The 20027-nt window shown below is 37.2% G+C and overlaps 1 protein-coding gene across 1 annotated transcript in view; it reads left to right on the top strand.

Annotated features, from left to right (window-relative positions):
* Positions 1 to 20027, top strand: part of BRWD1 (bromodomain and WD repeat domain containing 1) — a 62995-nt gene that overhangs the window by 39232 nt on the left and 3736 nt on the right. Inside the window, exons 30-40 of the mRNA XM_064471881.1 lie at positions 1748 to 1903; positions 2190 to 2310; positions 2824 to 2949; positions 3615 to 3690; positions 4916 to 4960; positions 5579 to 5725; positions 6837 to 6989; positions 7254 to 7423; positions 9089 to 9324; positions 10455 to 10646; positions 11128 to 12105. Of these exons, the coding sequence (XP_064327951.1) occupies positions 1748 to 1903; positions 2190 to 2310; positions 2824 to 2949; positions 3615 to 3690; positions 4916 to 4960; positions 5579 to 5725; positions 6837 to 6989; positions 7254 to 7423; positions 9089 to 9324; positions 10455 to 10646; positions 11128 to 12105 (2400 nt within the window). The remainder of the gene's footprint in view (positions 1 to 1747; positions 1904 to 2189; positions 2311 to 2823; positions 2950 to 3614; positions 3691 to 4915; positions 4961 to 5578; positions 5726 to 6836; positions 6990 to 7253; positions 7424 to 9088; positions 9325 to 10454; positions 10647 to 11127; positions 12106 to 20027) is intronic.

Below are 20027 nucleotides of genomic sequence, written 5' to 3'. Positions count from 1 at the left end.
TATATACACACACACACACTTTCTGTTGGTACCTGTACTCTTAAGCACTGCAGCCTTCCTTCTAGGGGTTCAGCTCTCTGTGACCCATTTACACCTGAAGATTAGACCATATAGTCATACTATATATGTGTGTGTGTGTACATACACACATATATAACATGCCAGGACTTAAAAGAAGTATTCTGTTTCACATGTGCCAGGGTGCTGCAGAGAACACAAAACAGACCTTTACTTGCTTGTTGAGAAGGACAGAGTTTTGTTTGTTTTAGCCTGTCATTCTGCTTTAGTTGTTACTCCTGCAGGAGAAAATCCCTCTTGAGCGCTTATGCAATGGAGTACCAGATACCATGTTGAGTTCTTCTTGACACAGCCCTATGTAAGTGTAGAAGCGTTACTTGCTGCTTTCTCTTAGTGTTGTCTTCAGGAAGTTTGGTTGCAAAACTTGTTTCAGCTCAAAGATGAGTTGGAAGGTTCATCTGAGTGAGTCACCTCTGCCCCTTCAGCTTTTCCTAGCACCTTTTTGTATTTTATCCATTTGTTTCCTGAAGAACTGCTTCATCTTTAGTACTATTTCAGTGGATAACAAATACTGTTAGGGGCTCTGTCAATGCAATAATGAACAGAGAACTAGAAATGACTTTGGGTTATTAAAACTAAACCTGTTTAGCTAAAGGAAAAAATAGTCCTTTTCATAAACTTAAAAGATCCCCCAGTAAAGCTTGGGGCGTTTTTTTTTTTTTTTTCTCTACAGTAGTTGTAGCTGAAACGTATTTTAGAATTTGTATGCAACGTATTCGTGGATTAAAGTTGTCATAACACTGAGGAAGACCCTATCCTGCTTCTTGTTCTCATTTTAACGGACAGACTCTTGGATGTTAATGGAAGTTCTTAGTTTCTAGCTATAAGCCTACACACTTTATACTGCTGAATTTATCTGCTAATAAAAAATAATTTATCTGCTAATTCCAGTTGTCCTAATCAATACAAAGACGTGATCTTGCCTACCCACAGTGTCTCATTCAGGAACCTTCACATGCTTGTTACTTTTCCAGTGCTTAAAAGAAATGAGGAACTCAGCTTTTCAAAAACAATGGAAGTGCAGAAACTGCAGATGTACTGAAAACAGTCTGTGGAGTTGAGGGAGGAAGATATCCAGGGATAATGCATTATCTACTCAGTCGGTCTGCATTGGCCAGATTGCATTAGTCTTTGGAAGTGTGGCTCTTTCCACAGAACCATACATCACAGCTTTATATTTCTACCAGTTCTTATTGCTTTGAAATGATTAATCTGCCGTGTTCAAAACAAATCTTTTTTAAAATGTCCAAAAGATCACAGTTGTTAATACCAGGAAGGGTGTCACAAAGTATATTGCCTGTCTTGTGCATATTTAAAAGTTGGGGGCACAAATTGGCTCAATAAGTTACAATCCTGTGAAGTTCAGGGTGTGCATTTAGAAGAAAAACATATAAACGATTCTTCTGAGTCCTTTTTAAGGCTAATGCTTAGATGAAAAGAGGAAAGAGTCTTCTGGAAATTCAGCACTGCAGAAAAGGCAAATAAAGGGTATCTTTGCTGTTGTATGCATTTTGTGTACTTATTTTCCCCATAGTCTTATGAAACTCCACCTTAAGACAAGAATTTTTTTGTCACTTATGAGTATTTGATAAGCGCGAGTACTTAAAAATTTATCTTGTTGGTTTGCGTTCTCACTTTTTACCCTTTCCTATGTGCTATCACTCTTCAGTTGATCAGCCTGAAGAATTAGGAGCCAGTGTTTCTGTGACTTTTGAAGAGGTGGAGAAGCTACTATACAAACCCCAAGAAGGGGAATGGGGGATGAGATCTCGTGATGAAGCATGTGAACGGATTATCAACGGTATTGATCAGCTTCTGACTCTTGGTGAGCATGTAACCTAAGCTTTAGGTAGTTTTCTCTTAACATTACATTTGTAAGCAGTCCCTGGAATATCATGGCATCCTTTAAAAATTCCCTATGATAAAGTACTGTAAATGGTCTTAAATCTTCATATGCAGTTCTTTCTGTTAGTCTGTACTGATAGTTTTCTATTTTTATAAATCATCAGCTTTATCAAGAGCAATTACACATAGCAGTTGAACACCTGGCTCAATTGTCATATGCATATACGCCTGGAAATAGTTCAATTAATCTTGCTGTTTCTTAACAGACATTTCAGCAGCTTTTGCTGGTCCAGTTGACCTGTGTACGTATCCCAAGTACTGTACTGTGATTGCTTATCCAACAGACCTGAACACTATTCGGACAAGACTGGCTAACCGATTTTACAGGTTAGTACTAGCCATAGAAACAAGGGAGAATGTGGCCTTAGTTTCTGGTGAATAAGGTCAAATATCAGCTTTTTAAAAAATTGCATGTGTTTTTAAAGAATCCAGGGAATCCACAATCCTCCGTATTATTTCAGTGATATTTTATAATTGAGTGGTAGCAAATGCTAGTGCTTACTTGGCTGGTTGTATTAACTGAATTTTAAGAATGCAACCAGAGTGTGCTAGAATTTCACAAACTTTCTGAAGACGAATTATCAATAATGAGTTGGAAAATGAGTGAGCAAAGATGTGCATCGTTGGTTTTGCTTCCTTGAGTGAGTGTGTGTGTATACATATACATACACACATACTTCAGTTTGCCGTGTGAATGAAAAATTTGAGATTGGTCTAATGAGACTTAAAACAAAGGACATGGATCTTAATCTAAGTGGACACAAAATTACCAAGATCTAATTTTTGCAGTTTTTAAGCTTTTCAGGTTAGTGTTAAAGATGCAATTTTTTTAATTTTAAGGAGAATCTCTGCATTGGTTTGGGAAGTAAGATATATTGAAAGCAATGCTAGGACATTCAATGAACCCGGGAGTGCTATTGCTAGAGCTGCAAAAAAGATCACTACCCAGCTCTTAAAGTTTATCAAGTAAGTGGCATTTTAATCTAAAAAAATGCTTGAATACTCATGCTCTTATACAACGGGAGAGTATAAACATCTTAATATCCCTTTGCTCTGAATCCTGCTTTTTTTGATTTTCATACTATTTTTCAGTACACTGCAGGACAGTTGCATAATTCTTCTTGAGTATTATCTTAACCAGGGAAATACTTAAGCATTCAGCATAGAGACGTTTTAATTCTTCCCCTTAGTAGCATTCACTGGTATTTATAGTATCAAAATGTCACTTGACATGAAACTAGCTCAGCCTATGAAGTAAGTTCTGTGCTGTCTAGCACCTGTGTAGAAGTTCTTGTTGCAGCTTGTATGGCTTAGTTCAGGTGAGAGCATTGTTTCTGAAAGAAGTTAGTGTAGGCAGTCTTCCTGCAGGTGAATCAGGCATGAAGGCCCCTTTCAAATCCCTAATGCTAATTTCACCCTCCTCCCCTCACTCCTGAAATGCACAGTGGAACAGTTTTTCAGATGTAACATTACTTTTTTAATATTATAAACATCTTGTAATTTTTATAGTACATTTAATTCTTAGTTACTCTCTTCCAGTTTATGTGAGCTTTTGTTGTGGTTGGGTTTAATCTAGGAAATGATAGCTATGTTTTTGCTATTCCAGTAACAGAGGTTTAATTGCGTTACAGTGATCAGGACTGTACAAACATTTTTGAACTATGTAGCACAACAGATGATGAACAAGATTGTCTTGATGCTGATCTGGTAAGCTTTTTTGTGGATAATTTCAATAACACATGGTGGTAAGAAAATACAACTAGCCTTCAAGTGTTTTTGATAAAATTGCTCAATTATTTTTACAGGGATGCTTTTGTGTGTATTTATACATTTACATAGCTAATATAAACATGGAATATATTATGAATGTGAGGAGATGCTTTATTAAAATAATTTTGAGTTGCCAATATTTGTTAAGTAGTATAACAGATACACGTTTTGTACTATGGCTGTGCGCCATCAACTAGAACAATTCTTTGGTGTTTTTTGAGTGGCACTGTATTTCTGAAGTTAAAGTTCAGTAATGTAATACAAATAATTCAAGAGTACATGAATAGCTATCTTCCGCTGCATTTTTAATTATATGCATCTAGTTATTTCTAAGGCAAAAATTGTCATTCATATAGTCATAAATGCTAAAAGCTGACAAGTTGTGTAACTATTGCAGTGATACTTTGGCCCTCAGTTTCTCTGTATACCACAATATGAATAATGGATCAGATTTGCATGCCTCACTGAGAATTTAATAAAGTGCATTTATCTTCAATCTGGTAGAGATAAATATGCACTGTTGTTACGCAGTGAAAGCTGTCTGCAGTGTGGTATGTTTATTAATAGTGTACCCAAAACTCCCCAAACTGATGTCTTTTTCACATTTCAGTTTCTAATTTGGCATTTACTAACAAGGCTTCATACAGCTTAAAAGTGGCTGCTTTCCCTTGCAGGTTAACCTGTAGGGAAGAAATGACATTGAGTCATTTTAGGTCTTTATCTTGCTACTTCAGCATCACCTTAGTACTTCCACATTGTAAGGTTTTTCTTTTTACCAAAAGTAACTTGATCACGAGATGTCTTTTCCTAAACTCTGAACAAGCAAAAATCAGAAAGTTTTGACATTTATCGTCAGTGAATTGAATTACTTTAGGCATGGAGGTTCAAAGCTGATGGGTTGATGGGTATCTTATCATTGCTATTTCTGGTATTAAGGACAAGAGTTGGAGTTGGGAATCTTCAATTGTGGTATCCAGGATCTTGCTTTCCAAGTCTCTCAAATGCTGTGTTATATTTTCTGGTATGCTAATCTTCTGTCTTATTGGGAGAAATTAGAATAAAAATTATTTTTACTACAGTATCAAATCTAATGACACTTTAAGCACCCACTACCTATTTTTTCATACATAATTTTTAAGATGATTGATTTTATTTTGTGCAGGATGATGAAAAATGTCTTCCGAGAACATCATATAGAGGAAGAAAAGTGAGTTGGCTAATATTTACTATATATAACCAAATCAGGCCTGGCAGGAAAAATTGGTTAACAGACTGTATTGAAATTCTGTTGGAGTGATGCTTGGTTTTATAACAGTCACAGAACAGAATTTTTCTAATGGTATTGAGGAAGTATAAGCTTTGCTTAAATGTGTCTTTGCTGGTTTAGTGCCTCTGTACTCATTCTGTATAGTTGTTTAGGAAGATCTTAGTTGCAAGATTGATACCAGTGCTGTTCAGTGTAACAGTTTTCAGTAATCTGTATGATATTGAAATAAATGCATTATCCAGCTGAGAGGCTTAGAAAAAAATATTTTAAGTATATATTATTCAAAACTTTTGAGAATAATTTGTTAGCTGAAGGTATATTTGTATATTTTTGTGCGCCTTAGCTATTTAGTATAAAAAAACCTTGAAATATAGTAAAATAAAACTGTAACTTGTCAGATTAGGAAAAAAATAGTAGTAGTATAGTGTCCTGTTTTATAAAACAGTATGTTTGGAAGTGCATTTTTCTGCTACAGAAATAATTCCAGACAGATGATCAGGTTTAGTTTTTCTTGCTATATTTCAGTAATGCTGCTTTTGAACTTTTTTTTTTCTCAAGGGACGGGGCTTAAAAAAAGGAAAAAGTGTGAGAACTGGCTATGATGAAAACTGTTGGAAGAAGCAGTGTATGGAACTGGTGAATTTAATTTTCCAGTGTGAAGATTCTGAACCTTTCAGGCAGCCGGTTGATTTGGATCAATATCCTGTAAGTTGTTGTTATTAACCTTGTAAGATACAAGTAATATTTGGGTTTTTTCTCTTAGCATTTGGTACCATAATAAGATCTCCACATTGCTCTTGGAGCTATTTGCTCTCTTCATGGCTTTAGTCTCAAACCATTGAAAGAAATTTGCTTTGCTCTGTGCTTGGAACAGTTAGCTGTATGGTCTACTGCATCAAGATAATATCCATCCAAATACTGACACAGAACACAAAACAATTGTAGACCAGTGGTGGTGTCTAGAAATATCCTGATACCTTTCGAAACCACTCACTTGCTTTCTTACTGTCCCTTACAGGGAAGTAATTTTAGGTAGATCTGTATGTTCTTAATTAAAACTAGTTTCTTGAGGGACAACTGACAAAACCAGTTTACTGAGCCTGAGCTATGAACTTACTTTGTTCCTTCTCTTTCTCTTAGTTGTTCATGGTATTCTTGCTAACTCTTCGGTCTCTTTTTGTCTAAAAACCCAACAAACTTTCAAGGAAAAAAAATTCTTAATGAGCTTGCAACTGTTTTCCTGTGGGCTTTGCATCTTGCGTTTGGGTCTCACTTCAGGTTTTAAAAACATCTTGAGGTTCTCTAAAACCCATTAACCAGAGAGAAAGAGGTGTTCTGATTAGATATTTTTTTTTTCTTGTTTTAAAACCAGATCAGTTTGTTTCTCATAGTAAAATGCATCAGGAAAAGAATTACATGACTATTTACAGCAGTCTCAATTCTCATTTTGATTAACAATAAAAACAATGACTTGCATGTTACCGTTGCTGGTAGTTTTTATTGAAGAAACTGGAGAATTGAAACTGGCAATCTGCATGTGCAAGCATGTGGCATAGTATCAACTCATGATCCTTCAGAAATTCTGAAGGAGACCTTGAAAATGAGCAACGGTTTGTGTGGGATAATGTAATGGAGGCTTCAAATCAACTAGTCTCAGCAATAGTGTTGCTGTCTGCTGTGGTAGGTGCTTCTGTTTTCACCTGACTGTTAAGATAGTCTGTCATCATCTTAGCTACCCTTAAATTATAGAAATAAAATCAGAAGTGTTGTTTTTCCTTTATACCTTTTTGAATCTTTTAAAATATGTTTTATCTAGGATTACAGACATATTATAGACACTCCAATGGACTTTGGTACAGTGAGAGAAACTCTGGAAGCTGGAAATTACGACACTCCAATGGAACTGTGCAAAGATATAAGACTAATATTTAGTAACGCAAAATCTTATACTCCAAACAAAAAGTCAAAGGTAGCTGTTAATATTGGGGGGTTTATGCTTGTCTTAATGAAATGAGGTATTATTTTATAATTAGTTTATCAGTACTTTTGATAAGGTGTCTGGTTGGATAGGTAGTGGGGACAATTATGACAAAAATATTGATATGTCCAATTCTTGTTTATCTGGTGTTACACAGTATTGTGTGCCTTGCTGTTTCTTTTCTGTACAGTTTTTTAGAAATGTTATTCTTGGATGAAAGGTTGTGTTTTTAATATAAGCCCCTTCTTTACCTAGATTTATAGTATGACCTTGAGATTGTCAGCACTATTTGAAGAGAAAATAAGAAGAATTGTTTCAGATTTCAAAAATGGTCAGAAGCAGAATGAAAAACTACGAAGAAACCAGAGGTATACTAGAAGATTTCATAATCAAAGCTCAGTGCAGCATCCTACCAAAATGCTCAGGTAACCAAATTATGAAGATGTAGAGATACTTCACAGCTGACTAATACTCATACTGACTGTCATATTTAGTCTATGAAGAGGAGAACAACTGGCTGGTTAAATGGCTAACTCCAGTGAGACTTTTTATAATTACTTCTCTTGCAGTAGGAAAGACACATAAAAAAACCCAGATTTTTTTAGTAGTATAAAACTGTCTGTGAAACAGCAGAGAAACTGAAGAGTAGAAAAGGTTGAGGTTTTTTTTTAATGTTTCGGTATTTTAAATGTTTCAGTCAGGAAATCAAATATTTAATGTGACTTAAATAATGAGGAATGAAACGAAGGTTTACTTGCTTATATGTATTACAAAGATTACAAAGCTGCATGTATGACGTGTTTTATCACTTACAGAAGAAAGTCAGTACTATGGAATTTATAGAAATGTTCACTTACTGTAGCATTCTGTTGGTAGCTAGATATGCCTTTCCTGTTTTGAAGGAAAACAAGCTTTTGACAGAACTGCTGGTTGACATGATTAACTCATGTATTCTTAATTTACATATGGGATGTGAAGTGAGATAAAATACAAAAACTAAACACAGTAAATTGTTGAAACCGAGCTTATACCTTTCTATTGCTGTCCAGCCATTCTCCTCTGGCAGTGACAGGATAGGAATAAAAGTTTCAACAAAAAATAACAACAACAAAATCTAAGAATACATTTCTTAGCCATGTTTGGCTTTCTTCCCTTAAAATTTCAGTGGATTACTTCTACATTTTCAAATTCTCTTATGTGTATGTGTTGGATTACGCTACAGGCATACCTGGCAATGAGCTTTAAGCTTTACTGGGAGTATTCCTTGGGTTCTCATTTCTTCCCAGAGAATAAAGAGAAACACATCAGGATAGGCAGAAATTTTCCTTAGAAACGACACTTCTGCTTGTATCTAAAGAATTGCATGTGAAGTCAGTGGTGCTCAGCAGGACTGATATTTGGGACTATTTAGGAGAGCGTTTGGATAGCAAAAAGAGCATATACATCTTATGTGCCTAGATGATTATCTGAAAGCCTGTAACTGTAAGAAAGTAGTTCTAAATGTGAAAATAAGTGACTTACCAGACCTGTGTGTAGCTCTCTAGCATGTGTAGTAAGTAAGAATCAAATCACTGAGTTTCTCTACAAACATGCATTTTAAGTTAGGCAATAAACTTCCTCTAAAGGTACACCTTCTTTGTGTCTTTGGAACTCAGTTTATTGTGGAATAATGTTAGTATGCATAGCACTTAATTGTACATAAGCCTCAATGTAACAAGAGACTGGGAATTCAACAGAAATGGAGGTTGCTGTTGCAATTTCCTGGTGAACAATAAGAGGACATTGCTGTCTAGAAGGCATTCAGTTTTAACCTCTTTGTTTCTCAGAGCAGAGAAAGAATGTATCCTCTTGTATAACTTCACTAGGAGTGTAAACTATCATTTTAATGATAGTACTTAATGCTTATCCTTGTCAAAGTTAAAATTGTCCCACGCCATGTTAGCTGACAAATCTAGCGACCCTTCCATAAATCTAAAATTGTGTGGCATACAGTTAGTTAAGCTTTCAGAGAAAAGTATTGTTAAGTATTGTTACTATTATTTCTCAGTTTTACAACCTGTGTTGCTTTTACATCTTTCCCCTTTCACTAGAAATTTGAAGCAGAAACCATTGAAGTCTCAGGCAGAAATTGAATCTGAGCAGGAAGATTCTTTTACTCAACCTACCTCAAGCAGAGCCGCCTGTGTTGCAAGCCATAAAACGAATGGTAGCAATTACAACCATAGTTCCTCTGGTGAATCCTCTGATTCTGCATGCCTGGCATCCTTTGAAAGGAATGGAAAAGCTAGATCCACAACACTAACGAATTGTTCTGCATTATCATCAGGTCAGAAATGGAATCTGTTTCAGATGAGGATTTTCATCTTGGTTGCATCTGAATTGTCCGCTAATGTTTCCTTTCCTTTAAAATTGCCATAATTTGCACTCACATTCTAAATTGTTAAATGAGGTTTGCATTTTTAATGTGATGGTTTTTAAACAAGATTTCTATGCAGTTTGGGTTTTGTAGAGTGCAGAATTTTGTGTATTTTAATGAACTTTGGACACTCACTACATTATTGAATGTTATAAAAAGATCTGTGTACTAAACATAGAAATTTCTGCTTTAAAATCCTATAGAATGCAGTAAGTTTACTTAACTTCTATTAATGCAAAAGCTTGCACCCAAGTGGAAATCTATCAATAGGATAGTTTGCTGCTTAGAGGCAGAGATGTCCTGGTTGTCATTTTGCAGTCAAGCAGGTGGTATTTCTTTTTCCAGCTTTTATATGGGGATTCACAACAAAGCTGAATTGAGTCAAATTGATGGTAAGAAGAAGTTGACCTGCCAACTACATGGTTACTTGATGCTCTTAAGTCTTACTGAATAGAATAATAGAATTTATTCATTTCAAGCAGCTGTTCTAGGAAAGTGGTTGTAGTGAAGGAATGTCTCTTATTTGAGAGGAAAATGTAGTGTATTTGATAAATGGTAGTACATAAAAGACAGGTTATACGCCCATATATGTTACATAAAAATCGCCATCTAAAATTGGCAAATGACAGGAGTTGCCCAAGACACAAATCCTTCCTGCCTTTTCCTCCTTCCCCTACACCTCACCTTGACAAAAGTTCAGCTTCTTTCAAAGAGTAAGAATGCAAGTCCTGGTAAAGGAGATAGGTCAGAATATGTCTGTGTTGTTTTTTAACATGCTTTTTTAATTGGAAACAGCTGTGTTATTTTACTTAAGTACAGGTTAAAGAAGCTTCCTATCACTGAACACTGTATAAGTATGGGGTGGTATATTTTGTAGGGCTGGCAGTTTTATACATGTAAGACATCAAATCATGATGGTGTATTTTAAAATAATATCACGAGGAAATTTTGAACATTTCCTGGATTAGGAAAATATGGATCTTAACTGGAAACTAACTGTATGTTTAGAATGCTAATTGACAATTATTCGTTTTTAACAGAAAGTGAAATAGAAGGTTCTTTGGTTTCTTCATCTACTTCCTCTTCATCTTCATCCTCTACAAGTAGCTCAGAAGACAGCAAAGAAAGCTCTGTGGCTCTTTTGTCGCCTCCGCTACACAATGGTGTATGTAGAAGAAATAACAGCAACTGTAGGATAACTAGAAATCGAGCTGCTCAGAGAAAGCAAATTGGTAAGATTTGAGTAGTTTTCTTGTGAATGGCAAATAATGCAAGTGCCTATAGATATATAACTACCTGTAATTAGTATTTTTAAAATTGTTGTATATGTAAGATACTAACTTTTTGATTGGTGGTAGTTCTGAAGCTCTCAAAATGCTACATGGCTTTTTAAAAGATTTTTTTTTCAGTACTTCGGGAAGGAGGACAGAAACCAAGAGCCTAGTGAGAGGGAATGTCTTGCAACATTTTACTTTGTCTTAATGAAAGTAGAAACAATAATTTGTAAAGAAGTTCTGATTTTCACAAAACTAGAATGAATCTGAAATCTGACATGTCTGCCAAGAGGAATTATTCAGCTAACAAAAGCACATAACTCTTACTAGGAGTATATTTCTTTGTCATGTCTGTGGCTTGAACCTGTTTCAGATTTGACAAGACTTAAGAAGCTGCTATTTTTATATTTAAGATATGAATTTCTCCTTTCCTTTACAGGAACACTCCTTCAGGAAAATGGGAATACAAGAAAAGCTGTCAGGAAGAAGTTATATGGAAGTGACTCTGAAAATACTTCGGTGGTGACATCTGAGTCACTCAGTAATAATACCGGTAGACACAGAAAAACTCTACGCAGGAGTGCTGCTGTGGCTGCTAATAAATTAAGGCTAATGAGTGATGTCGAGGAAGAGATTTCAAGCTCAGAAAGTATTGGCATTGGATGCAAGAACAGAAAACTGCCTCACCGAAATGCCTCAGCTGCAGCCAGGCGAATGTTACTGGAGGGGTCTGAGGACGATGTAGGCTTAAAGTCTGAAAGTGAAAAAGAAATAGAAGAGCAGCTTACCAAGAGGAAAACTCTGTCTCAACCTGGTTCATCTGCTGCACGAAGAAAATTTGTTAGTGAATCTGAAAATGGAACTTCGGATTCTGAGACGGACACGCAGACAAAGCAGAAAAACTGGCAAAGCAATGGTCTTAAAAAGTTACGTGGGACAGTCCGTTCTGTCTCTCCCAAAATGAAAAGTCCCACCCTAGACTATTCAGAGGAGGACTCCAAAAGCCATAACTCAGAGGATGGGAGCAGTCAAAAAGTTTCTGACCAGTCAGCATCTGCAGATAAGCCTGTAGTGAGCAACTCTGAGGATGAAGCGGATTCTGAATCGGATAGATGGAATGGCAGAAAAGCAACCGGTCTGCAGCTTGCTGCTCCTTTAAAAAAAGCAAAAGTCTTGAGTGATTTAGAGGACACAGCAGAATCTGAAACAGAAGACCGAGAGGGTGGGAGAAATTTTGTCTTGGAGACCTTGGTGCCAACTAGAATTGCAGGGAGTTCAAAATCTGGACCGGGTGCAAGACTCAATCACTCTTCTGATACAGAATCTGAGACAGATTCCAATAACAGTAATTACTGTGAAACATCTTCAAAAACAAAAAAGAGGAAGAGAAAAGGAAAACCAAAAATCATTAGAAAAGGTAAAATTTTGGAAGTTAATGCATCTAACTTTTGATACTGACTAGATGGAGACAACATAAGGTTAATGACTGTATGATGACTGGGATGATTTGGACTATACAAAGAGTCAGTGTTCCTCATTGTTCTAAAATAACTATAAATGGGGGAAGGAGAACTGTAAGGTATGATGATATGATGTCAGTGCCTAAAAGTCTAGACAGACTTGAAACTGGGAGGTTACCAAACACAGCACTGAGAGAAAACTATTACAGTTCAGTGTAGTTCTGTGGTATTTAGAATTCAGACTGAACGCTGGCCGTTCTTGTGCAATTCAGCTGATACATTTATCTTTGAAAAACTTGTCATTAAATCACGATTGTTCTTTCCATATTTAACTTGTGCTTGCTTATCTGTGTAGGACTATATAGTAACTAATGCTGACTATACCAGCTACTAGGAAGAAAATTAACTCTATCCCAGCCAATACCAGGACAAATATCTATTCTGAAGTAATGCTGCTGTGTGTGCATGTTGTGACAGGTAAATCTGAGAAACACTGACTCTCAGGTTGTTGACACAAAACTAAGCAATATTCTAAAGGGTGCTATGAATGAGTTCTATGGTATGCAGCTCGAGGTAGCAGAAAATCTCAAAAGGAACAGTGCATTCTCTTTATTTGGCCTGCTCCTTGTCTTGAGAAACCCTCTGGTTTGTAGTCCTGTTACCTTGAGTTTGTGGGTAAGGTAATAATTCTTACTTTACCTTAACTTCCTGTTGAAATTTGCTGTGCTAAAGTAGACTTAACCATTATTTTCAGTTGAAGTAACTTTATTTGTGGTCTCAAAATGAATTTGCTTGAAAGGTGCTTAATTATTCTTACTTCCAGGGTGTGCACTGGAACATGTAACATGATTTCACTTTCGGATTTTATTCTGTCAGCAATGTGTAGTGTCCCTAAGACAGAGAGGCACTTTGATGCTTCATTGGTAGTGTTCTGATGCGTGTCTGGCTTCTCCCAGATTTAACATACAGGGGTTTGGGTGGTTTTGGGGCGCAGGTTAGTTGTGAGGGATGCTGTTACCGATACTGTGGTGATCTTCCTATTCCTTATTTGTGTTCGTTTCATAGGTTTGTGCGTGTCTAAGCGGTGTTGTATCTAATTGGAGCGTCCTGTCACTACTCTAACTACATTATCATACTAATAAGACATTACATGAGAGATCTCTGTAAAGCAGTTAACAGCCAACTGAAAGGCAGAAATTCCAGATAGTTGCAGAAGCAAGATTTACCATTGCACTTGTTTAAAAAAAATTAGTTCTTTTGCTTTTTGTGTTTTTTCTACAATTTGTCACACAAATGCTTGTGTGTGCTGGCTGACACCTTATGATTTGGAGATTCATTTTTTGCAGGTTTTTTTAAGCTTATCAGAATGATGCTAAGATTTCTTAAAACAGGTTCTGTACATTATGTGCCTTCATATCGTTAGGGGACTGGTCCTGACTTAGAATTTGAAAGACTGTTCAGAGGTTGGTGTTTGGTCTAATCCTTCCAAACCAGTCACTCAATCACAGAGACCAGATTATGAACCTCTAAAAACTCCTTATGAATTTTAACTGTGGTTGGGGTTTTGGGCCACCCCCACCCCAAAAAGAAAATTGTGAAAAATCTTAAGTGCTCTCTCTTAAAAGACTTGACTTGAGAGAATATCCATAAATGACAGTAGATGCAGTCAGGCCATTAGATTTTTCTGTATCTTCAAGTGCAAGTTGTCAGTATGCTTTACAGCAAGTAGAGCAAATTTTTCAGGCTTTGGGAGCTGTCGCAACTTGCAGTTATTCTAAAAGGGAAAATGAATATGTTCAATGTACAGGATAGTATTGTCTGAATTGTTACACACACTTTTACATAGCATTTCTTTTTCTTTTCAACGCTTCATTATATAGCATTTGTTTTATTATTATGGTGCAAAGACTGATGTTTCCCAGCAGTCTTCATGTGGCAGATCCCGATTTAGAATCCTGCTGACAACACCAGTTTGTTGTGGATGAGTGGAGTGTACCTCACTCAAAAGAGAGAAGTGATAACTATGTTTTATTGAGGTAAAATAATAATTTGACAGAGTTCAATGAATTTGATGGAATATACAAAGTTTGACAGTGGCTTACTAAGGTTCGGTAAGTGTGATGGCAAGATTAACCTTAATATTACTGCATGGGAGAAACATACAGAGGAAAATTGAGCTAGTGAAACTTACCAAGTTTAACAAACTCTTAGTGACTTACTGAAGATCAGTTGTAGCAAGGAAATCTCTCAGTGTTGAGAAATAAGGGATCTCTCTGCCTCAGGCAGTGAAGGATCCCTGGGTCTCAGGTGAGGAATCTCAAACCTTGGGAGGTGTCCCAGCTCAAGGGGACAGTCACTAGGCGGCAGTCTAGCTGCGTTTCAGGCAGAGCTCAAATCAGGCTTGTCCAACTGTTGCTAAAAGGCCTCTCTGCCTTGAGAAGTAACCTTGAGAGATGTCCTAGCTCAAGGGGAGCTCGCCGCCATGCAGGCATGCTGCCCAGGTGGGGGAGCTCAGAGAGGCTCACTTAGGCTGCCATATTTATGGGATCAAGTGGTTGGCTTATAGTCAGATCACATGCAATGGAAAGCAAGGCATGAGACTCCTTGTACCCAAAGCTTTGGTTTTTGATGAATGAGTTTTGGAAAAGCCACCTGTTATTTATGCATTAATTGCATGATTGGTGTTCCAGACCCATATATATTGATGTTCACTGTGTCACTCTGTTCCTTTGTGGTTTTTCAGAGCACAGATTGAAACTAGAGGAGTTTTCGGCCCAGCTACAGCTCAGGCCTTTACCTTGGGGCCCATACCAAACTACTGCTGGTTTGGTTAAGGGGTTGAGCATATCTGTCACACTTCCTCACCCACCTCTCTCAAACAAAGTAGTCTGCATTGTTTAGCCATAACATGTGGGTTTACAGGAATTTAGTGTCCCACAGATAGTTAGCAATAGGTTTTAAGGGAATTAAAGAAAAAAAAAAAAAGGTACAGAAGCTCAAGTGGGTTTGTTGGTTGTTTTCCATACCAAACATACAAAACAGAATTAAACTCTTCTGGTTCACATAATACTTGATCAGAGTTGAACTGTCATGTTTTGGAGAAAAAATTCCTATCAGTGTTTTCAGTAACTTCCTACATCCCTTGATTTGGCAATTGAGAAAAGAAAGAGCCATCTTCAGTACTGCATTATAAAAGAGTAAAATTTTTGTGTGTCCAAGCTGTTTCCTTTCAGTGTTCAGTGTCAAGTGAATGCAGCCTTACCAAAAAAGAAGGGGGGGGGGAAGGATTATTTCTGACAGTGCTTTTTTTTTTTTTTCTTCCAGACTGAATAAATTTTTAACAGCCTTGTAAGTTGGATTTTCACATTTTTGTGCCTTCTCAGGTAGTGGCTTTGAAACACACTTGTAATACAGAGGTTTAAGACTCTTGAGAAGAAAACGATTGTTTCTTAAGATGAATCTGTGTCAACAGTTTTCCACCAGGAATACCTTTTTTTTTTTTTTGTACTGAAAAGATCTTAGTATTTAAAGCTGCTAAACATACCAAAAACGTTTCTCAGTGTTTTAACGTTAGCAATATGGAAGGATGCCAGATGAACCTGAGGAGCAATAAGGAGCTGCTGAGTTCTGTAATTGGCTATTGAACTCTAGACTTGCCAGGACTATGTTGCCATAGTCACTTTCTAAAACCTATGAAAATTGGGGTGGTAACTCTTAATAGCTTTAAAGAATTGAAAAATCTTACTTGAATAGGCTTCATATGTCAGAACTCATGAGTTAAATATAAAACTTTCTTGTTTTTTTTTTTTTTATTTTGAGACTTGTATGTTTACTTTGAGAAGATTAGAAGAGGCTTGTAATATGGCAAAAAGGGAAGGTATTTGTACAAATACTTCATCTAGTGGGAGTTAGTAGCTTTTGGAGTAGGCAATCAGTAACGTTTTCTTTATTAAGCTTGTCTAAGACCTCATTTGTAAGGAAAAACAGGACTGGCTGATCTTAGTTTCCTAACTCTTTTTATGTAAATATTTCCTGTGGAATATGTAGAAGCTGTCACACTGGGTAGCCAACACTGAGCTTTTGTCTCTTTAGCTTGTGCTTTGAATATAATGTGGATGTTTTAACTGTTTATACTGTAGTGTTTCAAAGCTTGATGAAAATCTGGTTCATCCTCTTGCCAATTCTTTAACACTCTGGTAAACTGTAGCTTCTGCTGTGTTGTACCTTTTATGCCCATGGGTGTGGAATGTTAATTTGTCTTCCAGCTCTCACTTGGAACCAAACTCCTCCTACTCACATATTATCTGTTAAACATTTTGGATGACTTCTGGGTGGTTTTTTTTAAATTCTAATCCTTTTACTTTAGCCATAGCTTCTTTCGTAATCAGTGTTCATCCACTAGGTAAAACTGCTAATCATAAAAGCCAATTCAGCACTGTTTTCCATGTGCAGTTAGTGCCAAACATTGGCAAGTATCGACATGTATTATCAGTTACTTGCCAAGGGCTGCATTTGCTCAGTGACCATTACACCACCAAAGATTTTAATAAGAATCAATTAAAAAAATAAACAGTATATTTTTTTACTTTAATATCCACTTTTTTACTTTAAGGGAGGTTCATTTATTATGGAACAGTTTAACTTCGTACAAAATGTTTAACATCCCATGCCCTGTAACCACCCAAATGTTGAGTTGCATGCACAGCAGAATGTCAGGTTTTTTGTTCTACCAAATTAAGCTGACACCCTTTTAAAAATCTTAAATGAAGAGACCCCATTTAAAGGAAATCCTTAAGGTGTAAGTATGGGGCAAGAGCGAGTATTGCTAAATTTCTACAAAGCCCATGGAATATGCTCTTTAAAAGTCAATAAGGATAAAATATAGTAACGAATACTTGCATTATTTGGGTCTCATTGCACAGTTGTCTGCCAGGAGGGCCCAGTGTACTGTTAACTTAGTAAAAATCGTAATGTTATGTTTCCAGTATGTACAGAACCGGGATGGTTAAAGACATAGGGCCAAGTTTGAGACCCTTTTCACGTGAAAGGGGAAGATATCATTGTCTTATAGAGTGTTCCTTATAGCCAAGTAACTTTGGGGCATTTAGTTTTCTTTACGTTGTGAGGTATTCCCCCTGTTGCTTTGTTGAAACATTAGTTGTCATGTATATGAACTGATAGCTAGCTTTGGACAATGCTTACTGCAAAGCACAATATTTATTTTCCATTTCAGTTTAGCTGATCTTTAATTAAGTTTGGAATATTACCACAGGTAGTCACATAATTACTTTTAAATTACCAGGGGCCTTCTAGCTCATTTTTCTCCTTAACAGTCAATAGATGCAACAACAGACGTGCTATTAGCACAGCCTAGTTCACTGTGGTTTGCCGAACTGATGCATGTATTGCTCTTTTCTAAAGAGGCTGATAGTGTATATATATCATCTATTAAGCTATGTTTAAAATTTACTATATTTGAATATAGAAAACATCTATAGTACTGTAGTGTATTTTATATAATATATATTTCAAATAATATATGTTACAGATATATGGTATATAGCATGGTTTTATATATATTAAAAACAACAAAACTAAAGCACAGTTTTCACATAAATTGCGTAGCTGGTCAGTAGGGGTTGGGAAATCCTTTGTGGACAGTAGTACACCCTGCAGATCAGCTGACTGGAGGCATGGCTGGATATTCCTTCCCAGTATCGCAGCCTGGACTTCCAGGCTTAGATTTTGGTGGCATGAACTCCAGGACAGCTTGTCGCAATGGCAAATTTGATGGCCAAGGCCTTTCTATCATGGTGCCTTCCTTCTAATTGCTCTCACAGTTTTTGTGGGTAGTGGAGTTTTTTAATCCTCCCTCTTCCTGCCTGTGCAATCTGTACCTTTGCAGCGTTTAATTCAGGATTTTCATTGTGTAGTTTCATCAAGCTTAATTAAAAAATAAGTTGAGCTTTATACAAATTTGCTCCCAGTTTAGGATTTTGTATGCAAAGTATAGACTTAATTTTCTGGTCGTGTGTTGCAGAAAGGCTGGACTCCTTTATCCTTTACTCTTGCACTCTATCTTACGTATTAGCTGCTGAAACTTTAAAACTATGCATTATCTGTTGTTGTGGCTTAACCACAGCTGGCAGCCCAGCCCCATACAGCTGCTCGCTCACTCCCGCCTCGGTAGGATGGGAGAGAGAATCAGAAAAGTAAAAGTGGGAAAACTCCTGGGTTGAGATAAAGACAGTTTAATGGGTAAAGCAAAAGCCACTCATGGAAGCAAACCAAAACCAGGAATTCATTCACTCCGTGCTGTGGACAGGCAGGTGTTCAGCCATCTCCAGGAAAGCAGGGCTCCATCACATGTAATGGTTACTTGGGAAGACAAGTGCCATAACTCTGAACATCCTCCCCTTCCTTTCTTCTTCCCACAGCTTTATACGCTGAGCATGACACCATATGGTGTGGAATATCCCTTTGGTCAGTTGGGGTCAGCTGTCCTGGCTGTGCCCCCTCCCAACTCCTTGTGTCCCCCCTGGCAGAGCATGGGAAGCTGAAAATGTCCTTGACCAGTGTAAGCACTACTTAGCAACACTCCTGTTATTGTCATACTAAATCCAAAACACAGCACTCTGCCAGCTACTAGGAAGAAAATAAACTCTGTCCCTACTAAAACCAGGACACCTCTTTATTATGATGAAAGCTGGTTTTTCTCAAAACATGCATCTATAAACACCTAAGTAGTGAAAACCTGGCTAAAATCATTGTGTGCATTCTTTTTTCTTAGCTGTCTTTCCTGGAAGAGTTTCAGGTGATGTCTTTAAGTTTTAAATATTTTTTTCTTCAGATTGCCAAAAGGGATTAAGGTAGCACTCAGCATTATGGCTGGGCAGTTTTTTCCACCTTGCCAAACCGATGTAAGGGGAAACCTTTTGTTATATGAAAAACAAGGAAAAGTATTAGTTTGACACCTGCAAATCTCCCAGGCCTCTGACTGCCTCCCCAGCCCTCTCTCTGTTGAAACTCCCCCTTTTTGCCCATCCTTATTGAATCGTAGAATGGATAAGGTTGGAAAAGACCTCTAGGATCATCAAGTCCAACTGTCAGCCCAACACTACCATGTCTCCCAAACCATCCCCTGAAGTGCCACGTCTACACGTTTTTTGAACACCTCCAGGGATGGTGGCTCTACCACCTCTCTGGGCAGCCTGCTCCAATGCCTGACCACTCTTTCAGTAAAGACATTTTTCCCAATATCCAATCTAAACCTCCCCTCATGCAGCTTGAGGCCATTTCCTCTCGTCCTATTGCTTGTTACTTGGGAGAGACCAACACCCACCTCCCTACAACCTCCTTTCAGGTAGTTGTAGAGAGCGATAAGGTCTCCCCTCAGCCTCCTCTTCTCCAGGCTAAACAACCCAGCTCCCTCAGCAGCTCCTCATCAGGCTTGTTCTCCACACCCTTCTAGAATGCGAGTGTAGCTCAAAGCAGATGATGGGGAATCTTAATCTTAGGGTTTGGTTTTACATTTCCACACTTACTAACTGGTCAAGATGTCTCTGTACCAGTAACTTTTGAGCTGTTGTTTGCCGCCACTACTATGTTATGATGTATCATTACATTTACTTGCAGTATTTGCCTCTTTCAAGTGTAATTTACCATGTTAAAGCTCTTTTGCTCCTGCCTGTTCAGACTTACCTTGTAACTGCTATAAGCAGCAGCCATATGCTGTGTACATGTCTACTTGATAGTATTGGAGGGCAGTGTATAATTTCAGCTTTAGCTCTTCATTTTTTTTAATATGTGAATTGGTTCATCTCTTATCCAGCATTACACAGTGTTCAGCAGAAATGTGTTATTTTTGGCCATAAAATCA

Source organism: Phalacrocorax carbo, chromosome 1 (genome assembly GCF_963921805.1).
Source record: "Phalacrocorax carbo chromosome 1, bPhaCar2.1, whole genome shotgun sequence".
Taxonomy (NCBI): Eukaryota; Metazoa; Chordata; class Aves; order Suliformes; family Phalacrocoracidae; genus Phalacrocorax; species Phalacrocorax carbo.
This window is presented reverse-complemented; position numbering and strand designations above follow the sequence as displayed.